The sequence below is a fragment of the Protopterus annectens genome, chromosome 8.part0 (genome assembly GCF_019279795.1).
Source record: "Protopterus annectens isolate FY-2018-M chromosome 8.part0, PAN1.0, whole genome shotgun sequence".
Classification (NCBI taxonomy): domain Eukaryota; kingdom Metazoa; phylum Chordata; order Ceratodontiformes; family Protopteridae; genus Protopterus; species Protopterus annectens.
Window position 1 is genome coordinate 1919644757 of NC_056741.1, and position 26308 is coordinate 1919671064.

The 26308-nt window shown below is 45.2% G+C and overlaps 1 protein-coding gene across 1 annotated transcript in view; it reads left to right on the forward strand.

Annotated features, from left to right (window-relative positions):
• AMFR (autocrine motility factor receptor) overlaps positions 1–26308 on the forward strand; it is a 1369298-nt gene that overhangs the window by 1229393 nt on the left and 113597 nt on the right. The window contains exon 17 of the mRNA XM_044081420.1: positions 15992–16182. Coding sequence (XP_043937355.1) covers positions 15992–16182 — 191 coding nt within the window. The remainder of the gene's footprint in view (positions 1–15991; positions 16183–26308) is intronic.

Consider the following 26308-nt stretch of genomic DNA (forward strand, 5'->3'; position numbering starts at 1 on the left):
TAGGGTAATTGAAGTCACCTAGTATGATGGTGTTTGGTGATACATTTATCCCTCTAGTGTTTTCAGGAAGGCCATGTGAGTTTCCTGAGTTTGTGAGGGTGGCCTGTAACATGCTACAATTTGCAGAGCAGTCTTGCCTATGGTTAATTGCACCTGGATGGTCTCCGATGCATCGTGCGTTGCCACCAGTCTTGAGGTGTGGGTGTCCTTGATGAATATGGATACCCTCCTTTCTTGGTATTGTCCGGATTTTGGGGCCGGAACGCATGATATGAGGTAAAACCTGATAGCGCTGGGGTGCTCTCAGGAGCCTTGAACCAGGTTTCTGTCACAGCACAGACATCGATGTTCTCCATACTGAGAAGGGCCTCGAGTGCGTGCATTTTGAGATTTAGACTTCTGGCATTGAGCAGCATTACCCTTAGTTTTTTCCTTTTTGTGTTCTAGGGTGGTAGGTTTAGAATTTGAGCCTTGCCTAAAAAGGCACTATGGGGTGGCAAGAGCCTTTGCCAATATCCGAATCCCAGGGTGACAGGTGCAAGCCGCCCCTTGGCAGCGTGGCTTGTCCAGCATGTCATCCCAGGCAGACAGATACTGGATCCCCTTTGAATGACACCAGTGTTTAAGCCAATTGTTAAAGCTGATCATCTTATCTCTGTATTGTGGCATCATTCTTGGTGAAGGTAGGATACTGCTCAAGGTCAGGGTCATACCTGCCTGGGCTACATAATCAGAGAGCTCCTCAATGTCTCTTTCATGTAGTCCAAGGTGGTACGTCTCAGGTCGCTTACACCAGCGTGGACAATGACTGAGTCATATTTGTACCTGCTGTTGAGAGACCTGAGTGCTTGCGTTATGTGGCGGATTCTAGCGCCCGACAGGCAGCTTACTGTGACCTTCTCCTTACTCAGTCTGGTGAGCGGGACATCAGTGTGTCTGACTATGGAGTCACCAATGACTAGTGTGTCTGGCATTGTGTTTGGCCTTAAGGGCTGTGACTGTTTGACACTCTGACTGTGAGGTCTATGTGTTGGTGTTGTGTTCTGAGGTGGTGGTTGTTTGGGTGTCTGCTTTGGTGGCCTCTGCTGTTTTGGTAGATTTTTGATCAGAGCCTCCAGTATGTCTTTGTGTGTTTATGTGTATGATTTGAGGTTGTAATGGTACTATGTGAGACTGGGTCTATAGTGTGTGTGGTAACCTTCTCCTCCTGACTGGTCTTGCCAGTCCTATGTTGAGAGAGCTCAGCCTCCAGTTTGGCCGTATAGTTGCATCTCTCGCATGTATTTTTGTTTTGTGGGAGGAGGAAAGGGTTGTTCAGGTACATGAGGCAATTGAAACATTGCCTCAATATTCCCAGGTTCACCAGCTGAGCAGGAGAGGACACTAGCAACTGATCCCTCGACATGCTAGAAGGGTAGACGAAAACTTTAAAAAGATTCCGGGGACGTGGGTGACCGAGAAATGGGGGTTGCCTTTTGGGGTACTATCTATGACAAGAGTGCCGTATCAAGGTAATAAGTACTGTAGGAGCAAGTGCTAGGTTTAATAGATAGAGAATAGTCTACTTGGAGTCAAGTAGAGTTGATCTTTTTAGTTATAGGATACGCTGATTTGATCAGTAGTATAGTTCGAGGAAGGTAGTTTTAAGGGAAAATTTGAAGAGTGGACTTTAGGTAGCCCGAATAGTTTAAACCTGCTTAACCGCACTGCCCTAGTGTGCAACAGTGGCAGCTCCGCGCTAAATCGCTCTAAATCAAGGCTAACGCTGCTTAGCTTTATACCAGGGGCTGGAAAAGCTAGAAACTGGCCCAAACGACCAATAAACTACTAGTTACTGGCTGAAACCTCACAAAACTGGACAAAGGCAGCTCAATGCTTCCCACTCCCACTGGTAAGCAAGGTAGCTTCCTTCCCCAAATAAGGCAAGGAAACAGTACACAGGAACTACAACCAAAGCCCAGGAATCAGCAACTCTGAAACTGGACTAAACTAGTAAAGCAGGAAAGCAAGGTAGCTTCCCTTCCCCCAAATAAGGCAAGGAAACAGTACACAGGAACTACAACCAAAGCCCAGGAATCAGCAACTCTGAAACTGGACTAAACTAGTAAAGCAGGAAAAACAAGAGATATTTTTTCTTTTTTTTCTTTTTTTTTCACAAAACAGGCAGAAACAGGTACAGCAAACACTTATAAATGCTATGAATCAGCTACTACAGCTAATCTTGGCATATTCAAGTCTTCCATAAATATTTCCATTTGTGCTGTTTCTTGATTTCCACATTTCTTTGCTTTATACAAATTTTCATAACATTTCTGAAATATCTGTAATACCACTACAGGATCTCTGGTTATTTTTCTTGTTATAGGCTCCCTAAGTTTGGCAACAACCCTTTCTACTTTGTTGCCTAAGTTGTCGTGCTAAAAGCTTTTGTGGTTTGGCATTATCAAAAACAGTTTAACAGCAGTTTTTCTAAACACATGCATATTATCCAGATACTCCCTTATTTTCTCTTTAGCACCTTGCAGTTGCACCTATTTTTGTTCTGTGAGATTCCCCATATTCTGCAGTACTTCAGTCTTTGTTAGCCCCTGTAAGTATTTCCCGTTACTTGTTAACCACACCTCTTTTTTCCTTTTATTTCTACCCTGTTCTTAAACTACACTTTCATTTTATCCCACTCACTAGCTATCTCTTCTGAAGAAAATTCTATCTTTAATGACTCTTGACTAATTTCCACTAAACATTCCTTAAATTCGTCCTTTTTTAACAGGTAGGTGCCATTGTCTTATTTTTACTTCATTAGCTTGCATTTTGTCTTGGTCGTTAGTGGTGCACAATCTGAAAGTTGTTGGATGTGTGTCAAAGCTTTCAATGAAATGCACTTGTTTCTGAGAGAGATAATTTGTCTATTGTAGCCCAGTTATTGTACTTTGGGGAGTAATATATAAATTCTCAAATTCCTACTACTGAAATCACATCATCCATACCAAATATTTTTTCAGGATTGTTTTTCTCTGTTGCAAGATCCAGACGATTTCCATGCTGGCATCCTTGCCACTACCCAAGGCCCCCCTCTATCTGCTTACCTTTTTTTCAGTCCCTTCTTCCTCTGGCTTCAGTCACAGTCAGAGATTTTCTCAGGGTTTTACAGTTCATGGCTTTCCACCATTCCCAACATGCCCTCTAGCCAGGCTCCATATGAGAAATCTCCAGTGGTACTTCAAGTCAGTGTGGCTTCAGCACTACCATCCACTGGATTTCCTAGTTCTATTCTTTCCCTGTCTCAGACTCGAGCTTCAGTGGCGGACTCATCATCTTTTCCTCATCCTAGAACATCCTTTCAACTTTCAGTCCCAATTTGGATCCCTCGGACCGGGTGTAGGGAGCTTCCTTTGGTTCTCTCTCGGGTCCAGAGTCTCTGGCCTCCCCATAAGAGGTCCCCTCATACAAACATCAAGGAGATGAGAGCTTTCCTTTAAGCTCTTCAGGCTTTTCATTCTCTGTCTGTTTTTCCAGGACCCCTCAAAGTTTTCACAGAGAATACTACAGTGATGTGGTATGTAAACAAGCAAGCAGGAAGCAGACTTACCTTCTTTGAAGGCTTGCTCTTCAGGTCTGACATCTAGCTGTCCAGTACCAAGTGACTCTTCAGGCTGCCTTCCTTCCTTAAGAGAAGAATATAGTGGCAGACTGAGCAGGTCCAGCACACAGGGTGACAAATGGATGCTTCACAGAGATGTGTTTCTGGACATTGTCCATCAGTGGTAGATCCCTTTTAGAAATCTCTTTTCTGATTCTGCAGGAGGCTAGGAAACCCACTACAAGGAAGTCATATTTATCCAAAGGGAAGAGATTTTCTCTCTGGTGCCTCTCTCACAACCAGGATCCCTCTGGTTCTCTCTTGTTTGTGTGAATTGCTCCATGCTGGATTGGCATATTCTTCAGTTAAAGCTCATCTCTCAGCTTTTTCTCTTTGTCTGCCCTTGACTTCCCCCACCTCTAGGTTTGAGGTTAAACAATTTCTTAAAGGCATCCTTCTTATCGGGCCTTCCAGGAAAACTTTTCTGCCTTTTTGGGATCTCAGGTTTTGTTCTTGAAAAATTGTTTCAGGCTCCTTTTGAGCCTAAACCTTCAGCTTCTTTGCAGCATTGTACTTGAAAGACTGCTGCTCTTTTGGTCATTACTTCAGCTAAGATAGTATCTGACCTTCAGGCTCTTATGGCTGTTCCTCCTTTAGTCTTTCACAGGGACAGGGTGTCTCTTCGTACTAATCCTTTTATGCACAAGTTGGTCAATGAGTTCTCTTAATCTGTTATAAATTTACCTTCCTTTTTTTTTCCCCACAGTCTGCTATTGAGAAGGTGCTTCACAACTTGAGTTTGCATAGGCAGCTCAGATATTTGGATAAAACTAAGGCTATTTGCAAATCTGAGCAACCTTTTGTTTCCATTCATCTCAGGTCTTTGGGATTGGCAGAATGTAAACAAACCATCTCTTCCTGGCGTTCTAAGGCCATTTCTTTGTTATTCCTTTCATGGTAAATGTTTTTCTACCTCTGTGAAGGCTTATTCTACCAGAGCTGTTGCTTCCTCTGGTGCCTTTTTCAAGGAACTAGATACTAAGTCCATTGTTGAGGCTGCTACTTGGACTTTGTCCATACCTTCATTTAAACATTGTTACAAGTTGGGTGTTTTCAAGGCAGGAGCTGGCTTCGCCAGAGCTAACCTGCATGGGTTTCTAGAGGGCTGTTCAGTGCCTTTCTTCTCCCAGGTTTCTTCTTGAGCTTTTGTACTCGTCTTTATGTCAGGAATACTGCAGCAGTGATATGGAAGGACATATTACTCTTGTGTAAAATCTTTCATAGCAGTAGATGTGTAAAATCTTCCATAGCGGTAGATGTCCTCCAGTATTTTCTCACTCCCTCCCTCCTCCCCCTTTTTGCTCTGCTCCCTTATTTCTCTCACCTTCTTGGCCAGGGATACCTTTTTTTTTTTTCCTCCTCTTTCCGGATATGCATGTTCCTCCTGGTCCCTGTCAGTTCTGAGGTATGTAAGTCTGTACTTCATCTTTATGTCCTGTGTCTTGTGCGAGGAGCATACTTGTGACCTAGAACGTCTGTAAATTCTAAAGGCTTTGGTATACTGGCCAGAAATTGGGCTAGCCTTAGCAGGAAATTCCTTACCTCTGGAATACTGCAACAGTGAAGGGAAGGACATCTACTGTTATGGTACGATTTTATAAAAATGTAGTGTTGTGTACCTCACACTGGTTTTTGTTGTACCTAAGCTGTTTCAGTCAGTTGTGGCATGCATTTGTTCTAAAATGGATAAAACTGTTAAAAAGTACTGCAGCTGTGAAGCCAAGATCCCTTCCCAAGATGCATACGATCATTGCTTGGGGCCAGAGCATATTAAGGTTGACTACTCCATATGCAGTGGTGGTTTCCTCAGTCTTTAGCTGATCACAAAAATAAGTTGATAATTAAGTGACTATTACCAGCTAATTCTGCAAACAAATCAGTAAAGTAAACAGATAAGAACGAGGTTCCCAAGATCAGGGAACTACCCCTAAGTTCTTCAGAGAGGGAATTGCCCCACTTCCACAGTTCTGCACTTTATATTTCTTCCTTCAGGTCTTCATGCTCTTTTGGAAGCAATCTGAAACAGGTTGAGAGCCAATGACAAGGGCATTTCTGGAGAGACGGACAGAACTGGACATCATCCCATGTCTGTGTTACCAGGGTGGATCAGGTTGGCCCCCCCACCACCTCTTAGCTCCTTCCAGGTGCCGGTTCCTGCATCAGTGGTCTCAGAGCTGATTACTCACTAACATCCTGTCACATCAGAACCAACAGTACTCCCTCCTTCAGTGCTGATAATATTGCATCAAACTCACTTGCTTCTGCCCCCTTTGTCGTGCACATGTTGGAAAAAGATGCTCGATGTAGAGTTTTTTCTGCCATCTGCAGGTTCAAGTCATTTTGAACTGTTTTGTCTGGATCTTCAGTGTTTGAGCTGTCAGTACTAATCTCCATCACTAGGACATCAGAGTCCTTGGTATTAGAGCTCCTCTCCTTGGTGCTACCCATTTCTGCCTCGGTAGGAGGTTAGGTCAGTCAGTTCTGTGGGGGTGGCCCCTCAGTGTAGGCAGATCCTGGATTTGTCTATCGGGCTGTGGAGGGAGGGTCATGGCCTCTTCCACCAAGGCTGCCAAGAGGACTTCCTTTGGTACAGGCTCCACCCTGAGATGCCTGAACTTCAGTTCACCCTGTTCATCGAGGCTCTCTGGGACAAAGCAGAGTTGTGTGCTTTGGAGATGTGTAACGGCTATGATCTGTCTCTTCTGCAGATTCCAACCAGCCACAGCTGGAGATCCATAAGGGAACATGCAAAAGGAGCACCTAGACTCCCTTCAGTCAGTTGCTTTTGACATTAGACTTTGAAAGAGAGCCCCCTGTCCTTGACTGAAGGCTTCAGCTTTGGCAAAGTCCTGGAACTGGTGAAACGGAGGGGATCTCGGCCATCTGACTCACCCTGTCAAGACAAGGAAGCACTCTTTGAAGCATACAGCTCTGCCCCTTTTGCCTCTTGAGTGGTGCCTCCCATGACCATTTCATAGATGTGGTCATCAGGAGAGCCTGGTGAACCAGATAGTCAATACACCAATCGGGGTGCAGCCATACTGGATCTGGTCCTGACTAATATGGGAGAGTGCTACACACACCCCCTACTGTAATGTCTTCCCTGGTAAGGTCAGACCACAAAATGATCTCCTTTGAAGTAAAAATAAAACCTGGACCCCATATAAACTTGGAATATTTTGTAACCACACTAAGGCTAACCTTCTGCTATTAAGTTATAACCTGGCAAAATTTCAAGCCCCTATAAACCCTGAGCATACTGTTGCCTATACAGAACTGTTCACAGAAACCCCGTACACGCATGTTAAGAGCTGCATAGAGGCAGCTGTGCCCACCAGGAAGAAGTACAGAACTAACTCAAAATGCAAGCCACCCTGGTGGAATCACAAAATCAGTAGGCTGTATAACAGAAGGAAGAAAATCATGGCAAAAAGTAGGAGGTGCAGCACCCAGCAGGAAAAGCACTCTCATCAAACTAACCAAACATCTCAGAGGACAAATAAAGTGTACCAAAGCCAACTTTGAGGTGAATTTGGATACCCAAGCCAAGGACAGCCACAAGGCATTCTTTAGCTATGTACACAACCTCAAAGGCAATACAGAGTTATGTGCAGAGCTCATTGTAAATGAAGCCACCTATACTGAGCCAGAAGGTGTAGCAAACCTACTGGTAGGTAAATTCAGCTCCAGCTTTACCCCCCTCTCCCCCTTAGCCTTCCCTTAGGAAATACCATCAAATATAACTTCCCCCTGCTATCACTAGGGAGCAGGTCCTTAATGCTCTCTTTAAGACCAAGAACACTGCATCAGTGGGCCCAAACAATATCCCAGGATGCCTTCTAAATAGCATAAAACATGACCTGTCAGGCCTCTGGAATTACTATTTAACTGTAGCCTCCAAGCAGGCTTCATGCCTCCTTAATGGAGAAAAGCATCAGTTATCCCTCTGCACAAAGGTGGTCCATCCACAGACCCTGGACACTACAGACCCATAAGTCTCACTAGTCTTGTATGTAAAGCCATGGAAAGAATTATCATCGAAATGATCAATAGTGATACAGTAAACCTCCAGACACTGGACCCAGCCCAGTTTGGTCTCGTCAAGGGCAGATCTTGCCTTTTCAACCAGGTGGACTTCTTTGAGAAAGTCACCAAAGCAATGGATGAGGGTAGAATGGTTCACACTGCCTACGTTGACCTGAGCAAGGCATTTGACATAATACCCCATTTGGGCATTGTTAACAGACTCAAGGGGTTAGGTACAAGCTTGAATGTCACCTGGTGGATAGCCAACTGGCTCACATACAGGACCCAGGAAATTGGAATTGGGGAGTCCACCTATACAAAGATGCCAGTCATGAGTGGAGTCCCTCAGGGATCAGTCCTTGGACCGCTCCTTTTTGGCATTTACTTCTCTGAAGTCAAGGCCAGTGTCAGTGGTCTCTGGCTGACTAAATTTGCAGATGATTGCAAATTAGGAGCTGTCATTGAATCCCACACTGACACAAATGTTCTCCAGGTGGGGCTGACTCAGACAAACAACTGGTGTCAGAGCCGTGGACTGAAAGTAAATGCCAAGAAATGCATAATAGTATCCCGTGGGAAGTTGTCCACCCTGGTAACTATCATATTGACAACACACCCCTTAGAGTTGACTCACTAGTCAGGGACTTGGAGACACACACAGATAGTAATCTAGCCTTTGACCATCACACGTCTACAGTTGGGAGGAAATCATTGTATGTTGCACAACTTATAAACAGAGGTATGGCATCTAAGTCCAAGGAAGTCATTTGTTCCACTGTTTCAGCATTCATCAGAGCTATCATTGAGTATAATGCCCCCTTTGGTAATGTACCTAACCAGGCATATCCAGCAAATTGGAACGTCCTCAGAGGTTCCTCACTAAAAGAATACAGGGCTTTAGTAAAATGTCCTATGAAGACCACCTCAAGGCTGTATACCTGTATTCTGTCTCCTATGAGAGATCTATGCCTGATGTACAGGGCATTGTCAGACCCCACTCTGATGGATCGCCTGCATATCCACAAAACTAACCTAATCAGAATTACTTGTTCTAAAGACTTAAACCTTGCCTGTGATATAAATAGGACCTGCTGGAGAGACAGGTATGTATCCCAGAGATTACCACGTCTCTGGAACAGACTCCCCATCCATGTGAAGCAGAGTTCCTCTCTAACCCAATTCAAGTGCAGCCTGGACAATTGGATGGGGAACAGGAAATTCATCCCTGGTTTTGCACCTGTATTTCTAATGGACACTGACAGCCTGCAAATGTTTCATCTCCCAAGTCCCTGCTTACACTTATAAAGGGTATCCGAACTTAGAGATTTGGGGTGCATGGCTAGGCTTAAAAAGGCCCTTGTGGTTGTTAGACTAGTAAACAACTATGAACCTATGTCTGATCTCCATGGGATTGCCTGGTTCCTACCAAGGTCCTGAATTCCCCTAAGGATAAGCAGCTCTGGTCCAGTGGTCCTCTGATGGACTCAGATTGTTGCAGCAGCCATTTAGAAAGAACTCATGTAAGAATTGTCCGCTGTCTAAATAAGGAGTCCAATGTAATCAACAGAATGAGGAAGCATGACTATGATATTTGTCTTGTGGGCATTTTGGGCATTAAATTATTCAACTCTGTGTTGGACAGCAGCTTGATAGCCGCCTTGCACATTTTATTACATTTATTGTGACAGTCATTCTTATCTTAGAGTGAAAATTTACTTTGCCCCCTCCCCCCCAAAAAAAATTCCATGGAGGGCTGCTGTCACAACTAGACATGCAGTGTTTCTTTGACATGAGATAGGGGGGTTGTTTCATAGTGTGCAAGAATGTGTGATAACTTTTAACACTTTGCAGACAGAAGCATCTACTTATAGCAATTGCTGTTTTGATTTTGAGTTTAAATATTTTGCTTTTTATTGAATGCCATTACAAAGTTTCACTGCAGATTTTGTCTGCTTTTCATTTTTCATGATAGAATGTAGCAAGCTTAACTATACATGGGCTTGGATTAGTTTATAGAGAACAGACCTCTTTTTGTTGGGAGGGGCAGGCATACAATCCAAGCCTTGAGAATAAAAGGACAAGTTACAGTTCATGGTAGAAATAGTTAAATTATCTTAATTATTGATGTTAAGTTGTCTATCTTGCCTTCATTCTTGCTGGTTGGGTTCGGAGCCGATCCTCTGCTCCGACTCGGCTATCTTCAAAAGCTCGAGAGCTGCTTACCCAGATCTCGTTGCCGCGTCTGCTACGAGGTTGTTCTACTGGCTCAGGTCGTATAAAACTTTATTATTGTATTTTTCTTGTCAAAACTGTTAGTTTTTAGTGTAGAATTAGTCGTTAGATTAGACTGTTGTATTGTAGTTAGTTTTCTCTAGATCCCGATTACTTCTCCAAGAAACTTGTTTAAGTTAGAGAGTTTCCCCTCCCCCCTTCTCTCCCTTTCCTTAGAAAGGTTTCCCGTTTTAGTTAGAGGATAACCTTTTCTTTCTATCTTCCTTTTAAAAAAAAAAAATAAATATATATATAATAATTTCCTTAGTATCACTGTTAGTGTTTAGTGATAGTTATCTGTAGTGTTTGTAGTACTGCTTGTAGTTTTTTGGTTGTGGTAACTGTAGTCTGCAATTTTTAGTGGTTAGTACTTAACCTTCTGTGTGTGTTTCTTGTCCTTGGTTTTCTTCCAGGATGTCCAAGGATCCTAAACCGTCCGGATTCAAGAAGTGTGACTCATGCTGTCAGAAGATGTCTCTGACAGATGGTCACACTTCTTGTGCTTATTGTCTGGGCGCCGTGCACTTGCTTGATTTGCCATGCTTTCAGTCCAAGAGTTCTGCAGGAGCGCAAAAACAAATTGATTCTGAGGGATTTGCTTAAACCCCAAGATTCACCGGCAAAGGCTCAGCCCGTGAAATCTTCCAGGCCACCTAAACCTTCGGCTCCCAGTTCAGAGCTGTCGTTGGGTGAAAGCCATACAATCCATCTTGGCTCCAGGTGGAACCGATGTTCCTCCCTCCCAGTCAGCTCCGAAACGTTCTTCGGAGCCGTCTGAGAGTCGAAAAAGATCCAGGTCGTCTTCTCTGGAGTCAATACGTTTGGCTCCTAAGTTGCCTCTGCTCCAATCGGAGCGTAGCCATCGCTCATCCCACTCTTCTCGATCCTCTAGACTTTCGGACCATGACTTGAAAAGAGTGGGCAGTAGGCTGTTAAAATCGCAGGCCCTAGCCAAAATGTCCAGCCCCCCTCATCAGGTGTCGGCTCCATCCACAGCTGTAGATATTCCTCCTCCGACTCATCCTATGAGATCGGAGCCAGAGTTCGTTGGGGTCTGAGTCGTGGAACCATCGGCTCCGATACTCTCTCCTTCGGTTCCGTCGTCAGCTCCGATCCCTTCCATGGTACCTTCCCAGGAAGGATCTGGGCGCCGAGACTCCTTCGTCGGCTCCGAGGGGGCGAGTGGCATCGGACCCTTGTCCGACCCCATTCTCCCCCTCGGGGCTTCGGCTCAGGTGAGCTCGGCTCCCACATCTGCCTCGGAGCCGCCCCCCTCGGTGCGGGGAGGGGTTCTGGTTTCTTCGGAACCGGAGCCCTGTCTGCGTCCGAGCAGGGGCACCTTCGAGGTGATGAGTAGTGTACTGGCACCCCGAGTCAGTCCCACAATCGACCCCATTGGCTCCTCCCCCTAGGGTGCCTGCGTTAGCCTCTGCCCCTCTTCCAGACCCCAAGCGTGGCAGGACAGCCCCTTGTGTGTATCCTCCTCTTCTGAGGCCTCCCCTGATCATTCAGAGGAGCCACCTCTTAAGAGGAAATGCAAGAGGAAGCATGTTGACTCCCCCGAGTCTGTCACATTGGATACCGACTTAGAGGAATCGGGAGGGTCCCCAAGATCCCCCTCTGAAGATGTATCCTTCTGAGACATCCTTGAGATGCTTAGGCAGAGGGGGAACTGGACTGCCCTAAACCCTTCTGAGGATGAGTCTGTATTTCTGGACGCGTTTGGATCCCGACCTTCCACCTCCTGGGTGTCTTCACCTTTTGACCCACTGATGTCCATGGTGGCTCGGAAGGCGTGGACGGCTCCAGACACAGTGGAGTAGAAGACCTGCCAAATTCATTACTGCACCACAGGACAAACAGTTCTTGATCAAAGGTGTCCCCGTTGCCATGGTGGTAGCGGCGGACACAAAGAAGCATTTGGCTGAAACTTCTTCATCTGTCCATCCCCCTAACAAGGAGTCCAGGACGATGGACATATATGGGAAGCTGATGTTCTCTTAAGCGACCTTTTCCATGTGGTCCCTGAATTACCTGTGCCACTTTACCCATCTTCAGAGGGATCTCCTGAAAGAGCTTGAAGATACCCTCCAAGATCCATCAGCTGAGGGGGCCCAGGCTAAGGCAGTTCCCAGCTGGCGACTCTTAATTCAGTGGTAAACTCCTCCATGAGGCTCATTTCATATGCAGCCGATGGTGCGAGTAGAGCCGCAGGCACAGGCGTGGCCTTAAGTAGGCACGCCTGGATGCGGCTATGTAACTTTGCGGAACCTTTCAGAGCGTCTTTCAGCAGCACCCCTTTTGATGGTTCCTCTGTCTTTGGATCACAGGTTAAGGATACCCTTACCAGGTGTGAGCAGGAAGGCAAGACTCTCTCTCTGGCATAGGAGTCCATTTTTCCACTCCTTCCAGACCATATCCTAAGGGTCAGAAGAGTGGAAAGATGTGGTTCCGGAAATCCCAGGGAGCCTTGCCGGACACACGTGGTGAGTTCCCATCCAGGGGCAGAGGAGGGAACAGTAACAGACACCGCCCTTGTGGCAGAGGGGGGTCCGCAAAATCAGGGCAGCAGAGAATCTTTCTCTGAGCGCCCTTCCAGCATCCCTGAAGGGTTACCGGCTGCCCACCTCTGGAGGCAGTCGGGGAAAGATTATCTCTGTACCCAAGAGCCTGGCAAGACATAACACAAGACAAATGGGTACAGTCCGTCATATCCGGAGGCTACAGAATTCCCTTTGTTCATGCCCCTTAAGATCAAACAATTCCCTTCCAGGCATTCCACCCAATCTAAGGGACCAAGCAGTTCAAGAAGTCTCAAAACTGCTAAGAAAAAGCGACATCCAGCAAGTCCCAGCAGACCAACAAAGATCCGGAATTTACTCAAGGTTCTTTTTGGTACCAAAAAAGACAGGGGACTGGAGACCCATTCTGGATCTCAGCAGACTGAACAGGTCTGTACAAAGAACAAAGTTCCGTATGGTCACGTTACAGTCCATTTTGCCCTTCCTGGGTCAGGACAATTGGATGTGCTCTATAGATCTTCAGGATGCGTACTACCACATCAAAATGGACAGATGCTCCAGTAGATTCCTTCGCTTCCGGCTGGGAGCCAGCCATTATCAGTTCGGAGCTCTGCCCTTTGGTCTCACCACAGCCCTCAGGGTGATTACCAAATGTAGGGCAGTAGTTACCACTCACCTGAGACGGCAAGGATTCCAGGTGTTTCCATATCTCGATGACTGGCTTCTCACTGCTACCACCAGACATCACCTTCTGCGAGCCAGAGAATGCACTATCGACACTTGCTCCAGGCTAGGTATCACAATAAATTTCGAAAAGTCTGCATTGTCGCCCTGTCAATCTATCACCTTCATAGGCGCAAATTTAAATACCAAAGACATGTTAGCGAGCCTCCCACCAGACAGGGTGTTAGTGATTTGTCAACATGTGAAGATTTTATTAGCATGCAAAAGAATTCAAGCCAGGTTTGTCCTTCAAACTCTGGGTCTCATGACAGCAGCGATCATACTTGTCCCTCTAGCTCATTTTCACATGAGGATTCTCCAGTGGCTTCTTTTCACCCAATGGTCCTTCCAGCAGCTTCCCATGTCTTACATGATTATGATCACACAAGCATGCAAGAAGCACCTTACGTGGTGGATGGTCTCCACATCAGTGCTCCATGGCAGACCATTTGTCCCCCCCCCCCTCCAGTTGCTACGGTGACCACGGACACCTCCCTGATCAGGTGGGGGGCATTATCAGGGCAGAAAGTCCAAGGCACCTGGCAACCTCACGAGTACCATCTGCACATAAATGTCTTGGAGATGAGATCCGTGCTCTTAGCGTTGCAGTCTCTTCAGGACTCTCTTCCTACCGGGACCATTGCAATTCAGATGGACAAGATGTCTGTAGTGTGGTACATCAACAGGCAGGGCGGAACCAGGTCCTACCCCCTATGTCGAGAAGCACTCAGACTCTGGCAGTGGGCGATCTCTTCCCAACGGTTTCTGATTGCAACGCACATCCCTGGGAGGTCCAATGTCATAGCAGACAGACTGAGCAGAGCAATTCTCATGCCTCATGAGTGGTCTCTGAACCAGGTAGTTGCGGACCAAATCTTCTACAAATGGGGCCAACCGTGCTGCGACCTTTTTGCAACTCCCTTCAACAGCAAGTGCAGCAATTTCTTCTCTCTCCTTCCACTTCTCGTGCACTCCCCCAGAGACGCTCTAGTCCACGATTGGCCTCAGGGACTTCTTTATGCATTTCCTCCTTTTCCCCTAATCCCGAAGCTAATTCAGAAAGCTACCGTATTGGGTTGCAAAATGATCCTCATTGCTCCTTAATGGCCTCGACAAATATGGTTCCCGTTCCTGCATCACTATCTTCTTGAGCAGCCTTGGACTCTGGACCTAGTTCCAGACCTCCTGATTCGTCAATCGGGTGGGCTGCACCAATCCCTACGCTCTCTCCAGCTCACGGCTTGGTTGCTCCACTTCCAACTTTAGCCAGGCTTCCAGATATCTCCCCCTCTGTGTGCAAAATCATTTTGTCATCACACAGTCTACGACTAGAAATACTTACGCTAGTAAGTGGAAATGTTTTTCTTCCTGGACAGAGGCTAAAAGTATAGACCCCTTTTCAGCCCCTGTACACTACATTTTGGAATTTCTTGCGGAACTCTTCCATGCTGAGTCCGCTTCCGCTACAATTAGAGTTCAGTTAGCTGCAATTTCAAATTTTCACATTGGCCTGTCTGAAAACAATATCATGTCTCATAAGCTGTGTAAAGCCGTTCTCAAAGGAACCACTCTGCTCAGGCCCCCAGTGAGAGATCCTCCACCACTGTGGGATCTAAATTTGATTTTAGCTTCTCTAATTTTGCCCCCTTTCGAACCTGCAGCTTCTTGTTCATTGAAGTTCTTATCTTGGAAAACCCTTTTTCTGGTAGCTATTACTTCAGCCAGAAGAGTTTCGGAACTACAGGCTCTTTCTATTCGTCCCCCATACCTCGTGTTCCACAATGACAGGGTTGCTCTTAGGACTAATCCGTCCTTCCTTCCTAAGGTCTCTTCAGAGAGTAACTTGAATCAGTCCATAGACCTTCCCGTGTTTTTCCCTAACAACTCCAACAGGGCGGAATACAAGTTGCATCAATTAGATGTTCACAGGCAGCTATGCTTTTATTTGCATAGAACCAAGGACATTAGAAAATCAGATCAACTTTTCCTGTCTTATGCAGTAGGTAAACAAGGTCTTCCGGTCTCCAAAGTAACCTTATCCAGGTGGTTGACTTCTATCATCACTTTCATATATCAACTGAGGAATAAAGAATTGCCAGTTAAACCAAAAGGTCACTCCACCAGAGCTTTAGCTACTTCGGTGGCCTTTCAGGCTAGGTTGCCAATGGAATCTATTTGCGCTGCGGCGACATGGATCAACCCACATACTTTCATTTCACATTACAAGTTGGATTTGGTTTCCAGGAGCAGAGCTGATTTTGTTTCCACTGTTCTGAAGAGTCTTTTCCGATGAGCCACCCAGGATTTTAGGTGCTAGGGACACTGTCACAACCAGCAAGAATGAAGGTGAGATAGACAACTTAACATAAAGAAGTTATGTACCTACCATAACGTTCCATGTTAGTTGTCTTCTTCTCGCCTTCTTTCTTGCGTCCCTCCCTCCATCCCCCTATCCTAGTGGACCGAGAAGAGTTCTTGATTTTTCACTGGCAGAGTCTTCTCTGGCTATTCCTTTCTGACTAGTAGTCTCTCTAGCAGGATCTATGCATTCTAGGATAGGATTCCTTTATTATTATGTCTGCAGTTATACTTACCAAACAAGATCTGGGTATCTAGCGCCAGGCATCATGGGATATAGGGGGGCCTCGAGCCAGTAAGCAGCTCTCGAGCTTTTGAAGATGGCCGAGTCAGAGCCGAGGATCGGCTCCGAACCCAACCAGCAAGAATGAAGGCGAGAAGAAGACAACTAACATGGAACGTTATGGTAGGTACATAACTTCTTTTTTTCTGCTTTCCCCTACTCTTTCAGTTCACATCCCAGAATGAGCAGGCATTATTGGAGGAAGATGAAAATATGGAAGAAATGGCTGAGACAAATGGAGAGATGCAACCTGAACCTGATGACTTTGAAGTTCGTGGGAGCCGTTTCTCTAAGTCTGCAGAAGAGAGGCAAAGGATGCTAGGGCAGAGAAAAGACGACCTTCTCCAGCAAGCACGAAGGTACTGTTTTCAGAAGGGGAGCTTCTGGCTAGAGCAGTTTTAACTTTTCATTTAATTTTGTGCAAGAAAGATAGATTGCTATACTGAAAGCTTTCTTCCGCCAGATTACTGTGACCCCCTTCCATTTTTAGCCTTTGTTTACATTGATTACAATTATGTGCCAAGTGAGCAGTTTATATAGCCTTCTTATAGAAGCAGCAGCATCTGTGATCTTTTTTGTCAGTTTCATGAAATAAAAGCTGATGCAAACTAACATAATCAGCAAGTTTTCTGTATGAGAGCAAGCACAACCGTTAAAGGAAGAGCTTCCTTAATCTGTCTGCCAATCATGCACTCACATGCATACATCCACAGGCTTTCAACCAGCCACTCAGTCATGCACACAGTTTCCTCTGCCATTCTCAGACATGCATGCCATGCACACTGGTCTAACATTCAGGTACAAGTCCCACTCTTCTGATCATTGGCATATATCTCAGTCAATCTCATACACGTACAGAAACATTAGTCAATCCGGAGCGCCACACACACACACTTTTGCCAAATTGGGAATCAGCGAAACAATCTGAAAATTCCTGCTTCAACAAAAGTCTTCTTTCAATGCAGTGACTGGGTAACCCTTATGATCAGGCATAACCACTGCTCTCATGTCTTTCATTCACTCAGTTAATGAGCACAGAAATGATGGCAAATATGTCTCGGCTCTCTTCCTAGACCTTTCCAAGGCTTTTTGATATGGTTAATCATAACAAGCTAATTAAAGCCCTGTCAGAACTAAATCTTAGCCAGTCTACTATCGGTTGGTTTCATAGTTACCTAACAGGGAGACAACAGGAAGTTAAATGGCACCAGAATCTATCCCCTCTGCTCCCTGTTACAACAGGAGTTCCACAAGGCTCCATTCTTGGACCTTTGTTATTTACCATATTCACAAATAATATTCATAACTCCGCCCTCCACTCCTCAGTCATCCAATATGCAGATGACTCTACATTAGTCTATGCCTCCTCTTCTCTCCAAGAAGTACATGAGCAAACACAAGTTTCCTTGACCACCAACTAATACTTAAACCTAGCAAAACAAAACTTATTTTTCATCCAGCCCAACAAACCAAGCCTGATCTGTCATTCACCATCTTATCCAGTAACACAACTATCATATCTCCTGATATGCACATAAAGCTTCTAGGGGTTATAATTGACCATAGCATGAAATTTGACATCCATCTCTCCCTCACCATAAAGAAAGTACCCAAAAAAACTAGGTACTCTATATCGAAATAAAAAGTTCTTAAATTATACTAGAGCCACCACTGCATGCAGTCATCTCATCTCTACACTATTATATGCCTGTCCAATCCTCACCAGCCTTAGAAAATCTGACCTATCCAAACTCGATGCCTGTTATAACAAAATTGATAAATTCGTTACTAACAGTCCTTACAGATCACACCACTGTCTAGCTCTCAAACAACTCAATTGGCTTGAACTTCCAAACCTACTTCTTTACAGTCAGCTTACCCTGACCCATAAAATTCTACACCATCCCAAAAAAACCCTTCTCTACAACACTCAAGTCCATGCCTGCACCAGAAACCTCCACTCTACAAGCAAACCTCTGCTCAAAGTAACTAACGACAACAATGCAGCAGGCTCATCCCTCTACTATAACACCATTGCCAAACAATGGAATAAACTACCACCCCTCATTACTGTTATACCCTTCCATACATGAATTTAAGAAACAATTGCAATTACATTTACTGAACTCACCGCTCTGCAACTGTGACTGTCCAGGTTAATACTAGGACCCTATAAGACCTCTATCAAAGTTGACCTACTAAAATGTAGAAATTAATAACTTAATACTGCTATGAACATTAATTTAAAGTTGAATGTTAAATGTTACTAATGTTGAATGTTAATTTACTGTGATGAGTGCAACAAAATGTTGATTAACACTGTTCTTTGAATTACTCTGTAAAATTATTTGTGGAACTTTTCTCCCCAGGCGTCTGATGAAAAAGGACCTGTGTCCAGATGGACTTTCCCAGTAAACAGATTAAAATAAAATAAAACGTTCCATCATGTGTACTTCATGTTCTATCTCCTCCCACATAAAAATAGTTTAAGTACTCGGAATTCTTCAGGGAAATCCATCTTCTGTGTTTACGTTCCCACAGCAGAGTGGCATGTTTGCTTGACTTTTATAAAGCAGTGCTGTCATGCTGCTGTGCTGCAGGCCATATGCAGCCTTTGATCACTTTTAATCCTTTCACAAAACTTTCCCATAGATGCAGTTAATGTGGTCCATACGCTGCATTTACAGCAAGCTGCACTACTAGCAATTATCAGCAGTATAAAAAAATAGATTGCCCCACTCGTGCACAACAAAACCATGCCAGTTTTAACAAAACTCATGAATTCTTTCATGTTCTGTCAGTGTTCCACAGGTTTTATTTTTTTATTTTTATTTATTTATTTTTTGCAACAAAGCTGCTTTGTTTATATTCATTTTAGTTTACACAGTGTGCTTACCTCATGCATGGTACACATTTCCTTCTAGAGGTTAGCCCTATTAGATTTACCCTAACCTTTTGCCAAGTTTGGTTATAGTGTGCAAAGGGCTTAACACAGAACCAGAAGTTACAGTGAGTCTTCAAATTTTTTCTTCTTTTTTATAAGCCTGTATCTACAAAAACTTGTGTGTCCTAGTAAACACATCCTTAGCATTATAAGAAACACGATTCCTACCTTAAGCTGTCTTAGTTGACAAAGGCTTTGTGTCTGGATCTTAAATTGTTCGACTGTTATCTGAAGTAACCCTTGCATTTGTCCTCTTTCTTTATTTCAGTGTATTAAGCCCCACTAATCACGTGTCCTTTTTTTTATTCCCATTGTTCTCTTAGACTTGTGTTCACCCTCTTAACATTATTTCACCTACTTTCTTTTCCCACATTTGCCACTTTCTTTTATGGTATTTGCCCTTGTTCTCCTTGAGCATTACCCTCTACTCTTTTTTAAGCCCTTCCCTCATGTAAATTACCTCTTTCACCATCGGTTCTATGCCAAGTCAAGATCAAGATTCTTCCTGAAAAAAATGACGTGTCTCTGAAAGGTTTCTAGCTTCCTGCATTCCCAAAAAATATATTCCTACGATCCCTCTCCTAAGTCCTTACATCTCCAGCATCTGCCTTCTAATCTTGGGAACATTTTAATCTGTTTGATGTGTAAAAATATTTGTGTAGACGTTTCTTTGCAAATTTTCTTGCCTGTGTTACCCTTGTTGGAATGGCACAGACCTCTAATCACCTATCTTTCAGATCTGTTAGTTTCAAAGATTTTTTCCATCTGTGTATTGATCTCCTACTACCTGCTTCTTTTGAGCATCTTGCAAGGCTTTTATATAGCCTGCTTTACCAGTCTTTAACTTCTTGCTTTTTCTGTTTATGCCTGTGCTAATAGCTGAATTAGTAGCAACTTTTCTTTACCTGGATGTTGGACTGCCATGTCACATTTCTCTAGTATGTTTAATAATCCCACGTATTTTATCCATTGACAATGTTTTGTCTTGTAGATATCACAAATTTCAGCCCATTTTAGTCTTTCTCCTCCCTTCCTTAACTGTTCCCGGTACACTACTTTCTCTCCCTTAAGATGCCATTTTTCAGTTAATGTACCTTTCAGGCAAAATTTTGGCTTGGCCTGTCCTATTAGTCTTTGCTTGAAATTCCATCACATCCCTATGTTTCTTTTCAATTTGTTATCCATCACCTTACCAATATGCACAATAAAACTATTTTAGGTGATTTTATTTTCCATTTTATTTGGTCCAGACCCTTCTTTCTTTCCCCTCATATTTCTCTTCTCATCTTCTTTCGGCTGTTCCTGTTAGGGGTCGCCACAGCGGATCATCTGTTTCCATTTCTTCCTGTCCTCTGCATCATGCTCTTTCACACCATCCGCCTGCATGTCCTCTCTCACCACATCCATAAACCTCATCTTAGGCCTTTCTCTTTTCCTCTTACCTGGCAGCTCCATCCTTAGCATCCTTTTCCCAATATACCCAGCATTCCTCCTCAGCACATGTCCAAACCAAGGCAATCTCGCCTCTCTTGCTTTGTCTTCAAACTGTCCAACCTGAGCTGACCCTCTAATATACTGATTCCTAATCCTGTCCATCGTGGTCACACCCAGTGCAGATCTTAACATCTTTAACTCTGCCATATCCAGCTCTGACTCCTGCCTTTTCGACAATGCTACCGTCTCCAACCCATATAACATAGCTGGTCTCACTACCCTCTTGTAGACCTTCCCTTTCACTCTTATTGGTACCCATCTGTCACAAATCACTCCTGACACTCTTTTCCACCCATTCCACCCTGCCTGTACTCTCTTCCACATTCACCATTACTCTGAACTGTTGATCCCAAGTACTTAAACTCATCCACCTTCGCCACCTCTACTCCCTGCATCCTCACTATTCCTCTATCCTCCCTCTCATTCACACACATATATTCTGTCTTAGTCCTGCTGACCTTCATTCCTCTTCTCTCTGGAGCATATCTCCACCTCTCCAGGGTCGTCTCCACCTGTTCCCTACTCTCACTACAGATCACAATGTCATCTGCAAACATCATAGTCCACGGGGACTCCTATCTGATCTCATCTGTCAACCTGTCCATCACCACTGCAAATAAGAAAGGGCTCAGAGCTGATCCTTGATGTAATCCCACCTCCACCTTAAATGTATCTGTCACTCCCACCGCAGTCCTCACCAATGTCACACTACCCTTGTACATATCCTGTACCACTCTTACGTACTTCTCTGCTACTCCCGACTTCCTCATACAATACCACAACTCCTCTCTAGGCACCCTGTCATATGATTTCTCTAAGTCCACAAAGACACAATGCAACTCCTTCTGACCTTCTCTCCAACAACACTCTCAGAGTAAATGTTGCATCTGTAGTGCTCTTTCCTGGTATGAAACCATACTGCTGATCACTAATCATCATCTCATATTTCTCTTCTAGAGAGGATAATTAAAACTCTTTCCAATTCAATCTGTATTCAGAATCCTGTAAGTAAAACAGTAGCCTTAGTTGAGTAGCTGCATGATATTCACCTAGGTTAGGAACCCCCAAAGCTTCTTCGTATGTCCCTAAGAGTCTCCCAACTCATTCTAGGTTTCATCCCTTCCCAAATATACTTGGAGGTTTTCTTAATCATGTTATCCCTCTCCTTTTGTTCTGGCCTAAAGGCAGATGCTTGTCCAAAATAAAAACAATTAAAGGGACTATAAACATTTTGATAGCATAAATTTTGATCAAGTTCTAGAGGGTGTTAATGTTGGGGGCATTAAGACATCAGTACATAGGAAATTTGCAGATAATTTCCAATGTTGTGTAGTCCAGTCTCACCTTCATTTTTACTTATGGGTTCGGAGCCAATCTATAAGCTCGAAGACTTCTGGTTGGCTCGTGGCTAAGCAGGTATCCCATAGTGCACCAGTACAAGCCCCAGATCTCGTTTGCCACGTCGACAAGTTCGGTTGTGCTTCTCTTGGCTCTGGCTAAGTGTTAACTTTTTCTTGCTTACATTGTTTAAAATCCTGTTCAAAGTCTATATATTAGTGTAGTACAATTGTTGTTGCATTGCCATTTGTTAGTGTATGTTACTAATTCGTAGATAATTAGCTCCTTTGCACCCTTTGGTGCAAGCGTTGGCCTTGGGCCTGTTGTTCTGCTTTGTGGTATCTTGTGTACCAGTTTCATACTTATTATTAGTGTGGATAGCTTGATAAACGCTAGTGTTTTTTTCCAGTCTACAGTTTTGTAGAGCAGTTTGGTTTTTGGCAGTTCTCCGCTGGTGTTGATTATTACGGTGGTGAAGTTCGTTGTTCGAAACTCCAGTTTCAGCTTCCTCTGTTAATCTTTTAGCAGATTCAGGGTTTTCTGTGTGAAAGGGGTTTTCTGTGTGTGTGTGAATTTTCACTGGTCTGTTTAAGTTAGAACACCTAGCTGTCCCTTTCTTTTCTGGACTAGCCCGTTTTAGTTAGAGGACCTAGTCCTCGTGGTGTTCTTCCTCCTTCAGGGCTAGGCCCGTTTAAGTTAGAGGACCTAGTCCTCCCCTTTTCTAGTCTTTTCTTCTCCTTTCATCTGTGTGAATATCTAAAGAGGTTAAGGAGCACAAGCCTTCGGGCTTCAAGAAATGCATGAAGTGCTCCCAAAAAATGTCATTGACAGATGTTCATGGTCTATGTGTCTGTTGCTTAGGGGCCATCCATTTTCAAGAGACTTGCTTGTTTTGTCATGCCTTCTCCCCTAGAGTAGAGAAGGAACAAGCTAATTCTAAAGGGTCTTTTAAAGCCTTCCTTTGAGGAAGCCTTGTCTAGCTCTTCCTCTTCTTCCAAGTCCACTAAATCTGCTAAGTCTAAGTCTTTGAAAAGACCTTCTCAGGCACCGGCTGGTGTCTCGGAGCCGCCTCCTAAAGTGGCAAAATCGGCCTCATCGGCTCCACTGCCTTCAGAGCCGACTGAGAGCAACATTATGGTAACAGGGTCGGATCCTAGTTTGTCGGAGCTGACTACTGAATTTATGGAACCTGCTATTCCTCCAAGATCAAGATCCCAGACTATGTCCTCCAGGTCTTCCAGGAGCCTTTCGGATGAAGATGTGGAGAGGGTAGTCCTGAGACTGTTGAAGTCGTCTACCCTATCTAAATTGTTGTTGGCTCCTACCCAGTCGGTTCCGGTGCCTATGAAACCTGTTATACCCTCGATTGTTGTTCCTCCCCTGAGCCAAGCTGGTTTGTCTCAGTCAGAGGGCTTGGTGCCATTGATGGAACCCTCGGTTCCAGCTCCACTTGCTTCGGAGCCAAGCTCTCCTCCGACACTTTCAGTGTCCTCCATTGTGTCCAGGGGCCGAAGCTCTCCGGTCATCGCTGACAGGGAAGGTTGGAATCGGACGACTTCTGTTCAGAGTCTCCCCCTCAGCGCCTCAGCTAGGGTGAGTTCGGACCGTGTGTCTATCTCTGAGCTGATAGCTCTGGCGCCGATGGCATCCTCAGTCTCTTCAGAGTGGGAGAGGTCCTCGAAGCCGGAGAGATCGGCATTCGAGATGATGAGTAGCGTACTGTCCAAGTCACCATTTGCCACCAAAGGTACCAGCACTCTCTCCTAGGGCACTCACTTCGGTCTCAGCCCTTACTCTCTCCAGAGACAGCAGAGGCCGTCAGCCTCAGGAGCCACCGGCTGGTGGCTCCCACTCTTCCTTGACCTCCCCAGAATGCCCTTCTGATGAGCCCCCCAGGAAGAAGACATTCAAGAGGAAGCATGTTGACTTCCAGGATGAGTCTTTGACATCTGACACTGACCTCGAGGAGTCAGAAGGGTCCCCAAGTTGTCTTCTGATGATGTCTCCTTCGTGGCCATCCTGGATATCCTTAAGCAGAGGTGCGGCTGAACCACTGTTAACCCTTCTGATGAGGAGTGGGTGTACCTGAAGACTTTCGGGTCTCAACCTTCTGCCTCTTGGTGTCTCCACCTTTTGACGAACTGATGGATTTAGTTAGTCGAAAGGTGTGGGATACTCCCGATGCTGTGGAGCCAGCCCCTAGGAGACCCAACAAGTTTCTTTCTGTCCCTCCAGATAAAGAATTTTTGTCCAAAGGTGTTCCCGTAGATGCCATGGTGGTGGCGGCGGCAGCCACTAAGAAGGAGCTTGCCGAGACTTCTTCTTCTGTCCATCCGCCGAATAAGGAGTCTCGACAGATGGACAGGTATGGGAAGCGTGTCTTCAGTTCAGAGGCTTTTACTCTTCGATCATTGAATTATCTCACTCACTTCATAAGATTGCAGAGGGATCTCTTTAAGGATATACAGGGTACATGTACTGAGGGAGTCCCTGACAAGATTTCTGCTCAGTTGTCTACCCTAAATTCTAGTTAACTCCTCCATGCAGCTTATTTCTTATCCGGCTGATGGAGCGAGTAGAGCAGAGGGTTCAGGAGTTGCCCTCAGGCTTCACTCCTGGATGCGCTTGTGTAATTTTGCGGAGCCGTTCAAGTCCACTTTCACCAATGCCCCTTTTGATGGTTCCTCATTGTTTCGATCTAAGGTGAAGGACACACTCACTTGGTGTGAGCAAGAAGGAAAGACGCTCTCTGCCGTGGGAGTATGTTTTACTGTTCCCTCTAGACCATACCCTAAAGGTCAAAGGGGCGGTAAAATGTGGTTCAAGAAGTCCCAGAGGGTCTTTCTGGACACACAGGTTGAACCCTTCTTCAGAGGCAGAGGAGGAAATGGGAGACGTCACCCTAGAGGCAGGGGTGGACCCCAATACCAACAAGGTTGTGATTCCTTTCGGGGACGGCCTTATCAGCGTTCCTGATATGGGGCCTGACTGCATTTCTCTGGGGCCGGTCGGGGGTCACATTTCTTTGTATCCAGAAGCCTGGCTAAGTATAACCCAAGACAAGTGGGTACAAAGAGTTGTTACCAGAGGCTATATCATACCATTTTCCCTTCCACCGTTTGTTTCCAAGAAGATCCCAGATGTACCACCCAATCTCAGGGATCAGGCAACTGTGGAGATCAACAAGTTGCTCTTAACAAGAGTCATCCAATCCATCCCAGCAGACCAGATAAGGTCTGGAACTTACTCCAGGTTCTTTTTAGTCACAAAACAAACAGGAGACTGGCGGCCAATATTGGACCTCAGCAGATTAAACGAATCTGTGAGGAAGGACAAGTCGATGCTCCCTTTTTTAGGGAAAGACTATTGGATGTGATCAGTAGATCTCCGGGATGCCTACCAGATAAAAATGGACAAGGCGTCCAGGAGCCATCTACACTTCCGACTGGGAGCCAGTCACTATCAGTTCCGTGCTCTGCCCTTTGGTATCACCACAGCCCCCAGGGTGTTCACCAAATGCATGGCAGTAGTGACAGCTCACCTGTGACATCAGGGATTCTAGGCGTTTCCATACTTGGACGACTGGCTCCTGACCACCCCCACCAGGCCTCTACTTCTCCAAAACAGGGATGCCACTATTCAACTTTGTGCTCAATTAGGGATCTCCATAAATTGGGAAAATATCTGCATTATTTCCCTCTCAGTCTGTGATTTTTATAGGTGCAGAGGTAGACACAGTGAACATGACAGCTAGTCTCCCTGCCAAAAGAGCACAAAATTTAATCATTCAGATTCAGTGCTTTCTCCCATTGCGGAAGGTCAGAGCAAAGTGGGTTCTTCAGCTCCTCGGGACTATGGCATCCACCATCCTATTAGTACCATTAGCCAGGTTGCACATGAGATTTCTCTAGTGGCTTCTGTTTTCCCAATGGTCCTTCCAATATCTTCCGCTGAATCACCCTATTCTGCTGACGGAATCATGCAAGGAGGACCTCCTTTGGTGGATAGCACCCAACCAGTTGACGACGGGCACCCCCTTTGTTCCTGCCCAACCTGTTGCCACTGTGACCACAGATGCCTCCCAGATCGAGTGGGGTGGGCATTATCTCGGCAGGACTGTCCAAGGCACATGGCAAGAACACGAGGCTCACCTACATATCAATGTTCTAGAGATGAGGGCGGTGCTCCTGGCGTTGCAAGCACTTCAAGACCTTCTTCCTCTAGGGACTATTGCGATACAAACAGACAACATGTTGGTAGTTTGGTATATCAACAAACAGGGTGGTACCAGATCTTACCCACTCTGTCGAGAGGCCATGCGAGTTTGGGAATGGGTGATTTCTTCCCAGCGCTTTCTGGTAGCAACGCACATTCCAGGGACGACCAACGTAATAGCCGACAAGCTTAGCCGGGCGATCCTACTGCCTCACGAGTGGTCTCTGAAACTCAAAACAGAGGAACAGATTTTCCGCAAATGGGGACAGCCTTACTGCGACCTCTTTGCCAGTCCAGTCAATGCCAGATGCAGCAGCTATTTTTCCCTCATTCCCCCTCCGGGGGAGACACTTGGAGACGCTCTAGCTCACAATTGGCCCCTGGGTCTTCTGTATGCTTTTCCTCCATTTCCTCTCATTTCCAAAGTGATTCAGAAAGCCAGACGGCTGGAATGCAAGTTAATCCTCATTGCTCCTTACTGGCCTCGTCAGGTT